The sequence below is a fragment of the Brassica oleracea genome, chromosome C3 (assembly GCF_000695525.1).
Source record: "Brassica oleracea var. oleracea cultivar TO1000 chromosome C3, BOL, whole genome shotgun sequence".
Lineage (NCBI taxonomy): Eukaryota > Viridiplantae > Streptophyta > Magnoliopsida > Brassicales > Brassicaceae > Brassica > Brassica oleracea.
The window spans coordinates 16,803,240-16,815,079 of NC_027750.1; the positions used below are offsets into that span (position 1 = coordinate 16,803,240).

At 34.8% G+C, this 11,840-nt stretch overlaps 2 protein-coding genes across 2 annotated transcripts; both read left to right on the forward strand.

Moving 5' to 3' along the window:
* The first annotated feature begins 843 nt into the window (after positions 1–843).
* Positions 844–2,817, forward strand: LOC106332334 (pentatricopeptide repeat-containing protein At3g29230-like). The gene has a single exon (XM_013770800.1). The coding sequence runs from the start codon at positions 894–896 to the stop codon at positions 2,730–2,732; it is 1,839 nt and encodes a 612-aa protein (XP_013626254.1). The 5' UTR covers positions 844–893; the 3' UTR covers positions 2,733–2,817.
* An 830-nt stretch (positions 2,818–3,647) lies between these two features.
* On the forward strand, positions 3,648–7,308 carry LOC106336231 (protein FAR1-RELATED SEQUENCE 3). The gene is made up of 5 exons (XM_013775000.1): positions 3,648–5,891; positions 5,975–6,064; positions 6,270–6,419; positions 6,787–6,903; positions 6,986–7,308. Exons 1-5 carry the CDS (start codon positions 3,867–3,869, stop codon positions 7,028–7,030), a joined length of 2,427 nt encoding a protein of 808 aa, XP_013630454.1. The 5' UTR covers positions 3,648–3,866; the 3' UTR covers positions 7,031–7,308.
* The last annotated feature ends 4,532 nt before the right edge of the window (positions 7,309–11,840 follow it).

Genomic DNA, 11,840 nt, shown 5'->3' on the forward strand with positions numbered 1-11,840 from the left:
TTTAGCACACATTCTTTACCGGGACACTCGATGTCAAGAGACATGAGAAACGACCTAAGAGGTCAAAGTGGTCTAGTTACGGCTTAGTAATGAAACTAGCTGATTACTCCCATCCTATATATACATGAAAGATCACACATCAAATGCGTAGAATGTAGAAACCTACAGTGAGGTTCACATCAAGGGGAGTAGTGCGTGTTGTACTCTTTTTCCTTCATCATGGTTTTGTCCCACTGGGTTTTCCTGATAAGGTTTTAATGAGGCAATATGAAGCGTTCTACAAATCATGTATGGTTATGGCATCCAAGGGGGAGTGTTATAAATCCAATAGTGAATGTCCATAACTAGGCCCGGCCCAATACATAGAAGATAGAGAGATGGCCGAAACCCTAGAGAGATGAGAGAAAGAGAGAGCCGACTTTAGAGAGAGAGAAAGGCGACCACACATACAAGAATAGGAGAAAAGTAAACCGTATTTCTTTTTCTTTATAAATTTATGTTTTACTAGTTTTCCTAAATTTAGATGGATTAGGATATGTATTCTTTTCCATTTATCTTTATCTTGTAATCCTTATATAAGAAACTCCCATTGATCATTAATAATAATACAGAAATATTCAGTCTCTAAACTCTCTAATTACAACATAACTCTGTTTTTTTTTTTTTCCTAATTACAACAGGCAAGCTGGTCTTTGTCAGTAAACCAGTAAATACAATTTCACATGTATCAAGCAAATATACGCAAAACCCAATTTTTATTTTAATATTCATAAGTTTGCTATTAGAGATTATTAATCGGGATATCTTTTTTTGCGTAGTCATAAACAGCACTTCAAACTTAATTTCTCTGGTTTTTTACCGCCAAACCACTGAGAAACACAACACAAAGCAGTATGAGTCTAGGATTAGCCAGATCGAGAGGAAGAGGAAACTCGATTTCTCTTGATAAATTCATCGAATGCAGGAAAAATCTCTCAAAACCATCGCCAAGACTCTGGCCTGACGATCCTCGACCTCAAACAACACATCTCGACGAAACAGGAGAACCCATCGTGGAAATTCATCATCCCTTGCTCCAAAAGCTTGAATCTTTAAGATCCTTGAACGAGTTTGATCAAGTCTATGCCCAGGTTGTAGTCTCTGGGCTCCTTCAACACTCTCTTGTCTCAGGACGTGTGATCAAAAAGCTCTGCACGTGTTTTCACTCGGTTTCACGAGCTGCTTCAGTTTTCGATTCCATCCATGAACCTGACGCATTTTTGGGTAACACTATTCTGAGATGTTTATTGACTTCAAGACAACCGTTGGGTGCGTTGAGGTTTTACTACGAGAAAATGGTGGCTAGATGCGTTTTGCAGAACCATTACACGTTTCCGTTGATGGCAAAGGTGTGTGCGGAGATTGGGTTTGTAAAAGATGGGGAAAAGATTCATGCTTTGGTTTCGAAGAAAGGGTTTGATTTAGATTTGTTTGTGAGGAACTCTCTGATTCATATGTACTCTGTTTTTGGGCGGATACGAGATGCACACAAGGTGTTCGATGGTGGGTATATATTGGATTTAGTTAGTTGGAATTTGATGATCGATGGATATGTCAAGAATGGTGAAGTAGATATTGCACGCAAGCTGTTCGACGTAATGCCTGAAAGAGATGTTTTCACGTGGAACTCCGTGCTTTGCGGTTACGCGAGAGTTAAAGATATGGAGGAAGCTCGGTATTTTTTTGAGGCTATGCCTGCTCCAGATGCTGTTTCTTGGAACTGTATGATTGATGGTTATGCAGCAGCAGGGGATGTTGTGATGGCACGCGTGTTTTTTGATAGAATGCCGAGAAGAAATGTTGTTTGTTGGAATACTATTTTAGCTCTTTATGTGAGGAACAAGAACTATACAGAATGTCTTAGACTTTACGAGGAGATGGTGGATAAAGGAGATGGATTTAAGCCAAACAAAGCGTCTATTACAAGCGTCTTGACAGCTTGTGGAAAGTTAGGCCGGGTTGATATAGGGAAGAGGATACATTTATATGTAACCAGCAATGGTATTAAACCTGATATGCTTCTCTCGACTGCTTTGCTTACAATGTATGCTAAATGTGGTGTTATGGATATGGCTAGAGAGGTCTTTGATGGGATGAGAGAGAGAAGCATTGTGTCGTGGAACTCTATGATCATGGGATATGGCATGAATGGGGATGGAGAGAAAGCGGTAGAGATGGTTCTAGATTTGGAAAAGCATGGAAACGTTGAACCCAATGGTGCTACTTTAGTTTGCGTGTTGTCTGCTTGTGTAAGTGCAGGGATGGTTTTAGAAGGCTGGTGGGTTTATGATCGATTAACCAGAATCTATAACGTTGAACCTAAAGTGGAGCACCATGGCTGCTTGGTTAATCTCCTTGCTCTAGCAGGTTTGACCAAAGACTCAGAAGAGCTTAAGGAGTCTCAGTCTGTTATTTGGACAATCTCGAATCTCGACATTGGAGAAAGCTTGGCGAAGCGGCTCATGAGATTACAACCAAGTGAAGTGGGACCATATGTGTTACTATCATATGTATATGCTATTGATGGAAAGTGGGAGGAAGTGGAGAAAGTGAGAAGGATGATGGATGATGCAAAGCTATGTAGAATAAGGAAAGAAAGTAGTAACTCAAGTTGCATTACAAAGATTTTGTACTCGATGTTGTGTGAGATAGGCTTGGAACTGAAGATTTTGACGCAGCCAATTGCAATTTGAGTCTTAAGAGCATGGCAAAGGAGAAAGAAGGCTTCACAAGCTATTAACAACAGTAGTAGTATTTGGTTGAGAAAAGATTTTCTGACTGTATTAAAACTTCTCTTTCACAGATTCTAATCACTGGTTATCTCATTTATAAATCTAGAACTCAAATTCACTAAACTATATAAAAAAAATATTACAGAACGGAAATTCTATAAGAAACACACATGAGATTCTTACAATGAATCACAGAGGGAGAAGAGAGTAAAATTTATGATTTACATATACGCTGCATCACCTAGTAAACACGGCCAACATAATAATTTCTGGTTATACTTTTTCTTATTCTTGTCAGAACCTGGAACTTTTCTATCCGTTAAGTGTTTTCTTAGAAATAATTAATTCTAAAAATTTGTTAGACAATAGGATTTTTCATGTTGAGCTCTAAAACTACTTTTCCAATGAAAAAAGCAGATAAACGAAGATACCATACCTATGATAAAGTTACAAGATAATCAAGGTGCTCTAGACTGTTTCAATAACCTTATGTCATGGAGATCTCAATAGAATAATGCTCTGCAAAGTAATTTTGCTAAATCAATGTTGCACCAATTTTGGAAAAACACTAAGCAATATTTTGATTTAATAAATATTTTGTTTTATAATTTCTTGTTTTTAGATTTCTTTTAAATGTAGTTAATAAACATTGAGATGATTAAATATTGTTCCAAAATCAAAATATTTCTGTAGTTTATATTTAAGGTTAAAATATGTAACTTTAAATTTGTATTCAGATTCTGAATGATATTTGTTATAATATAAAGTGTTAAAATAAGATTTTTGTGAAAGGGAAAATATGTATATTGTACAAACTAAACTATACAGGTTTGGAATTGTTGTTAGCTTTGCAACTGGTAAATTTGTGGATGTTTTTTTGGCCTCAATTTTCCGTTTTTTTTTTTTTTGGCGCAGCGCAACACAGCGCCGAGTTGTTGAAACTTATATGCTGATTAAAGGTAAACCTTGTTCGATTGCCATTTCTCCTCTGTTGGCAGTGTGTGCGATTGCATCTGTAAAGTTTCCGACTTTTCTAGGTTAGTCGTCGATCTCAAAACCCTAAGAACACTATTTAGTCGGAAAGCAAGTGTGAAGATGGATGATATTCATTTGGAGATGGACAATAATCCAGTGGGAGTTGAAGAGGAGATCGGAGTAGCGGAGCCATGTGTTGGGATGGAGTTCGATTCGGAGAAAGAAGCCAAATCATTCTACGACGAGTACGCTAGGCAGCTCTCCTTCAGTTCCAAACCCCTTACTGTTACGACAGATTCTTCTTGTGCTCGTGAATTCGTATGCAGCAGCAAAAGGTCGAGACGAAGGCCTGCTGAAATCTGCGATGCAATGCTTAGGATAGAGCTCAAAGGTGGTGTGGATAATAACAACAAATGGGTTGTCACCAAGTTCGTCAAAGAGCACAGCCATGGACTAGCAACTCCCACCACGCTCCACTGTCTTCGCCCTCGCAGGCATTTCGCGAGTTCCGACAACTCTAATGTGCCTAGCGGTATGATGTATGTTTCCATGGACGGGACCCGAGCTAGAGTTGCTTCTAAGGATTCCAAGAGAACGCTCGGGCGTGACGCGGGTAACCTCTTGGAGTATTTCAAGAGGATGCAGGCGGAGAACCCTGGCTTCTTCTACGCGGTTCAGCTTGATGATGATAGTAATCAGATGACTAATGTTTTCTGGGCTGATTCTAGGTCTAGGATTGCTTATACTCGCTTTGGCGACACCGTTACGCTGGATACGAGGTACAGGTGGAGTCAGTTTCTTGTTCCTTTTGCGCCCTTTACTGGTGTGAACCATCATGGTCAGGCTATCCTTTTCGGCTGTGCGCTTATTCTTGACCACTCCGAGGCTTCCTTTACCTGGCTCTTCAAGACTTTTCTAACCGCCATGAGAGATCACCCTCCTCTCTCTTTGGTGACTGATCAAGTTAGAGCCATACAGGTCGCTGCTGCTCAGGTGTTTCCCGGTGCTCGTCACTGTATTAACAAGTGGGATGTGCTTAGCGAAGGTCAGGAAAAGCTGGCTCATGTCTGTCTCGCCTATCCTAGCTTTCAGGTGGAGCTGTATAACTGTATCAACTTCACCGAGACGATAGAGGAGTTTGACTCATCTTGGAGTTCCATCATTGAAAAGTATGACTTGGGAAGACATGAATGGCTTTCTTCTATATATAACGCTCGAGCTCAGTGGGTACCTGTTTTTTTCCGGGATTCATTCTTTGCTGCAGTCTTCCCTACACAAGGTTCTTTTTTTGATGGGTATGTGAATCAGCAGACAACACTTCCCATGTTCTTTAGGCTCTACGAGAGGGCTATGGAGAGCTGGTTTGAGATGGAGATTGAAGCCGATCTTGACACTGTCAGCACCCCTCCAATCCTGAAGACTCCATCGCCCATGGAGAGCCAGGCTGCAAATCTGTATACACGGAGAATCTTTGAGAAGTTTCAGGCAGAGTTGGTGGAGACATTTGCTTACACTGCAAACAGAATTGATGATGATGGTACTGCCACCACTTTTAGGGTTGCGAAATTTGAAAATGACAACAAAGCTTATATGGTGTCCTTTTGCTACCCGGAAATGAGAGCAAACTGCAGCTGTCAAATGTTTGAGCATTCCGGCATACTCTGCCGACACGTTCTGACAGTGTTTACTGTCACAAATATACTCACTTTGCCACCGCATTATATTCTGGGAAGGTGGACTAGAAATGCCAAGAGCCTTGCAGAGATGGATGAGCATGTTAGTGATGGCTTGTTACACCGCTACAACCATTTATGTCGTGAGGCCATCAAGTATGCTGAGGAAGGTGCGGCTACACCTGAGACTTATAATATTGCTTTTGGAGCACTAAGAGAAGGTGGAAAGAAGGTTTCAGCTGTCAGGAAAAGTGTTGGTAGAGCTGCACCTCCTAGCTCACACGGTGGTGATGCAAAGACCTCGCTATCAGCATCTGACTCAACCCCTCTGCTGTGGCCCCGTCAGGATGAAATGACCCGCAGATTTAAACTTAACGATGGTGGGGCCAGAGCTCAATCTGTTGCTGATTTGAATCTGCCGCGTTTGGCACCAGTGTCCCTTCACCGAGATGATGGTGCTCCTGAGAACATGGTACCCAGAGTAAACCGTTTCACAGAGTCATTTGTTTTATTCTGTCGGTGCTGGGTTATAATCTGACTTGCTTTGTCTTGCAGGTAGCTCTTCCATGTCTTAAGTCAATGACTTGGGGGATGGAGAGTAAAAATACAATGCCGGGTGGCAGAGTTGCGGTTATCAATTTAAAGGTGTGCACTATACCCAGAGTATGGTTTTTGTGTTCATTAATTTTTGATGAAACGATATTAGATATCTGTAAGAATCAGAATGCTGAAGATTTGAACAGTTGACATTGGCCTTCGTGGCAAGCTAAATATGCATTAGTGATAAAGTATACGGACATCAAATTTGTGACCGCATAAGTGAGGATTTCTTTTCCACGATGTGTTACAGTTGCACGATTACAGAAAGTTTCCCTCAGCGGATATGGAGGTCAAGTTTCAGCTATCTAGCGTTACACTTGAACCTATGTTAAGGTCTATGGCTTACATCAGCGAGCAACTCTCAGCTCCAGCGAATAGAGTTGCTGTCATCAATTTGAAGGTATGCTTCTTATACTCTATAGGTCGCTTCTCAACTAGTCTTCACTTGCTCAGTCGGAAGTCTATCTGTATGTCACTTTCAAGTAAAGACTAGAATCAGTACTTATCTGAATATGTAAAAGTGTTCTTTTGGAACCCACTTGAATTTAAGCAACAACAAAAACAGCTCGAGAATTTTGTTTCACCACTGCATAGGGACTCATGTTCATGAAAGGCTGTAGTAGCCATCTTCTTTCATGATGCATTCATTATTCATGGGATAACAAAATTACTGTCTTGTCTCTCTTTGGTAGTTAGCGAGACTTGATTGAAATAAAGAGTTTCAACTGAGTGAAAAAATACGTTTTTTGTTTAATCTTATACTCCAGCTGCAAGATACTGAGACAACAACAGGAGAATCAGAGGTCAAGTTTCAGGTGTCCCGGGATACACTAGGGGCAATGTTGAGATCAATGGCCTATATCCGTGAGCAGCTCTCTGTTGTTGTAAGCAAACACTCCCTTTTATTTACTTACAAACCATATTTGCTACTTATCAAGACTTTAAACTGTAACTTCGCATTTGCAGGGAGATCAACCGACAGAACCACAAGGGAAGAAGCAACGCAAGTGATGTTGAAAGGGAGAAGCAACCACGGAAACCTTTTCTAAAAGAACTTTTTAAACGTAGGAAGATTCCTCATTAGGAATCGTTTGTTCAATCTTTGTGATTGATGTTGTACGATACAACGTGTAATATGTGCAAATGTGGAGAAACAGGTGGGGGCATTGAGTCTTGAATCAAGCCAGGTTTTGAATTGTATATATCCTTTTTCAGACATTGATGAACCCATCCGCTTGAATGCAACATTAGATTTGATTGATGGTCACAGTGAATTATTTTTTTCTGTTTCAAAAAAGAAAGCTGCATTGAGGAACAAAATAAAGATCCAAGTCGATGGGTTCTTCTGCCACAAACAAACACTGACTATGAATTTTTTTTTTTCAAAGACCGGAAATTATGGTGAAGTGTGATTGTTTGTTAGGATTGCGTGTTTAGTTAAATGTTGTTTCAGTTAATCGTTAGACTATCGTTAAATGTGTTCTGGTTGCTTGTTAGGACTTGCATACTAGATTGTATGGTTTTATTCGATTACTCGGTTTTGTGTAAAAGAGTCATTTTATCGGAAAATGAAGTTTTCCTCGTGATTAGGTGTCGTATGATTCGATGTAAGTGGTGGGCGGTTCGATTCTACCTAGCCTCACTATATGGTTGGATTAATTGGTGGGAAGACTCGGAGAGACATGATTGTAGCCAATGGCCGAGTACAATCCTATGGGATAGAGATGACGTGACCAGATAGGACCAGAACAGCTAGTCGATGGCTAATTGTCATGTGCTTTTGTTGTATTTGATTTTGATTCTTGAGTTATGTTTTGGGTTACTTGGGGAATCGATCACCTCGTTAGAGCGAGCTGTAACATACTGAGCAATTAGAGCTCATTAATTGCTGTAAACTCGTTTTGTTTGCAGTTAACCAGTAGTTGTGCGCAAGGAATGTTTGGCGAGCCGGTGTAGTTTTTGTTGCCTTTGTAAAATGTAGATTTTTGGTTAATATGTTTTATTTTTAGGATTTTGCCCAGGCTTCAAAACACTCTTGTATTTATGAAACAATGTTGTAATCCAAATTGTTATAATAATTATTATTTTTATATTTATATATATATATATATACATATATACTAGGTGGATGTCCGTGATTTCGCGGGTTCGAATGTTTTGCAACAATATATTTATTATAATGTTTCAAATCAAAATATGTTTTTATCATTATGTGTTTTTTGTTAAATATTTTTCTAAGAATGATTGTTTTCTAAAAAGAATAAATATGCCTATTTTAAATATTTTTTGATATTTTGTATTGATAATTGTACTAAAATTAGTTATATATGATATTAATGATTCAGTTTTTAATAAAATTACTTAAGTTTTGAAGGTATATTATACTGAAACTTTTGAAATATTTTATAAGCTTGTATAAATGACTTAAAACCTCTTATCATAATTTAAAACATATGATGAGCTAAGATAAATAATTTTATAAATGTATTTATAATTTTTATAAATGAGTTATAAAGCGTGTATAAATTTTATTAGACATTAATAGTTATTATAATACTTTATATACAAATATAAGGCTTTATATAAGAATATAAAATCATTATATCAATTTTAATAAAACCATTGTTTATTATTTTATGTAGTTTACAAATATATAAAAATTGATCAAACATTATTATTCTTTCTACAGTTTCAACAAATAGTTACCATAAATAATTATTTGTAATATTATGTAGATTTTTGGCAAGTGATATTAACTTTTTATAGACTAATTTTTTTCTATTAAATCTAATTAAAAATAATTAAAAATTAAAAATTATCGGCCAATCAATTTATAATATTTTTTCAAGATTTCATAAATGATCGACAGAAAAGCAAAAATCTCTTAAGTGACTTCTCAATTAATATATAGTAGGATAGTAGGATGAGATTTGTAAAAAAAAATTATAAAGTAATTTATAACTTATAAGCTCTTATAGATGACTTACAAACTTTTATGATAATTTAAAATATATAATAAACCAAGATAAATAACTTGATAAATGTTTTTATAGATGATTTATAAAGCATATAATACGAACTTTAGAAGATGTTAATAGTTATTATGATAATTTATATAAAATATAATGCTTTTAAATAACAATATAAAATCAATATATTGATTTATATAAAATCATTATATTGATTTATATAAACTGTTTGTGGTTTATTATTTTATGTATTTTAAAAATATATAACAATTGATCTATATTAAATAATATCGACCAATCAATTTATAACATTTTATTAGGATTTCATGTATGATCGACACATAAGAAAAAGTCTCCTAAGTCACTTCTCAATTAATATAAAGTGTGATAGTAGAATGAGATTTTAAAATAAATTTTATAAATTAATTTATAAGCTCTCATAAATGACATAAAAACTCTTATAATAATTTAAAATATACAATAACTAAGATAAATAATTTGATAAATATTTTTATAAATGATTTATAAAGCATGTAATATGAACTTTAGAAGATGTTAATGGCTATTATGATAATTTACACAAAATATAATGCTTTTAAATAAGAATATAAAATAATTATATTAATTTATATAAACAGTTTGTCGTTTATTATTTTATGTATTTTATAAATATAGAAAATGATCAATTTATTTCTCTTTCTATAATTTAAACATTTAGATACCATAAATCATTATTTGTAATATTATGTAAACTATTTAGCAAGTGATATTAATTGGTTATAGACTTAACTTTTTTTCAGATCTAAATAAAATAAATAAAAATTAAAATCATCGACCAATCAAATTATAACAATTTTGTAAGAGTTCACTTATGATCGACACGTAAGCAAAAATCACTAAAGTGACTTCTGAATTAATATATAGTAGGATGATTTATAAAGCATGTAATATGAACTTTAGAAGATGTTAATAGTTATTATGATAATTTACACAAAATATAATGCTTTTAAATAAGAATATAAAATAATTATATTAATTTATATAAACAGTTTGTCATTTATTATTTTATGTATTTTATAAATATAGAAAATGATCAATTCATTTCTCTTTCTATAATTTAAACAACTAGTTACCATAAATCATTATTTGTAATATTATGTAAATTATTTGATAAGTGATATTAATTGGTTATAGACTTAACTTTTTTTTAGATCTAAATAAAATAAATAAAAATTAAAAATCATTGACCAATCAAATTATAACAATTTTGTAAGAGTTCACCTATGATCGACATGTAAGCAAAAGTCACTAAAGTGAGTTCTCAATTAATATATAGTAGGATGATTTATAAAGCATGTAAACTTTAGAAGATGTTAATAGTTATTATGACAATTTACACAAAATATAATGCTTTTTATAAGAATATAAAATAATTATATTAATTTATATAAATAGGTTGTCGTTTATTATTTTATGTATTTTATAACTATAGAAAATGATCAATTCATTTCTCTTTCTATAATTTAAACAATTAGTTACCATAAATCATTATTTTTATTATTATGTAAATTATTTGGCAAGTGATATTAATTGGTTATAGACTTACTTTTTTCAGATCTAAATGAAAATTAAAAATTATCGACCAATCAAATTATAACAATTTTGTAAGAGTTCACCTATGATTGACACGTAAGCAAAAATCATTAAAGTGACTTCTCAATTAATATATAGTATGATATAACTTGGGCTAATGCCATGTGCCAAAAACGAATTTGGTTAGTCACTACAACACAAATCCGGGATCCCAAATCCCTCAAGATCACACGTAGAGGTGGGCGTTCGGATACCCGTTCAGTTCGGGTCTATTCGGATTTCCGGGTTCAAAGATTTCAGTCTCATTCGGGTATTTCTAAATTTCGGTTCGGATTCGGTTCGGATCTTTGCGGGTTCGGATAACCTATTTAAATTATTTTAAAAAAATTTAAATTCATTATATACTTTAAATTTCTCAAAATCTATAAAAAAAACAATATATTACATATAAATTTGAATAGCATATGTCAAAATACCTAAAATTAACATATAAATTGGTTTTGTTCGAATATTTGGATTGAGAATCAATAAATATTTTAAGTATTGTTGGTGTTTTGAGTATACTTTAACTATTTTAAACATGTACTTTTGACTATTTGTATATATTTATAAGTATTTTGGACAACTTAAAAGTATTTTATATATTAAATCTAAAAATAATTAATATATATAGGTATATAAATCAATTTCAGATATAATCGGGTACCCGAAATACTTCGGGTCGGATCGGGTTCGGTTCGGTTCTCTAAATACCAAAATTTTGAACTCATTCGGATATTTAATAAATTTCGGTTCGGATTCGATACTACTTTTTCGGTTCGGATTCGATACTACTTTTTCGGATCGGGTTCGGGATCCGGTTTTTTGCCCAGCCCTCAAAGCCTCCTATTTCTAAAAGCCTGGAAAATGTAAAGGACAATAGTTTCTCTCGACTCTTACACAATAAGGATTTCATTTTTGGGCTTTTGAACGGTCCACACAAAAACCACATGAAAGGATCCCTAAGAAGTTATGCCATGCTTGTATTATTCAGAGACCTGCTGTATGACTCCGTTCGGGCAAAGTGCATAGGTTATCTGTCGAATTCACCATAAATCGAGATAGCGGCAAACTTTTGGAAATAATTAATTCATGAAGTCATTCACTACAAGAAAACAGCGACATACTGAGGGAAAAAATCATCGGTATGTCGTCGGAATAACGATATTCCGACGACATACCGACGAAACAAGTCCTCGGAAATAACTCCTCGGAATTTC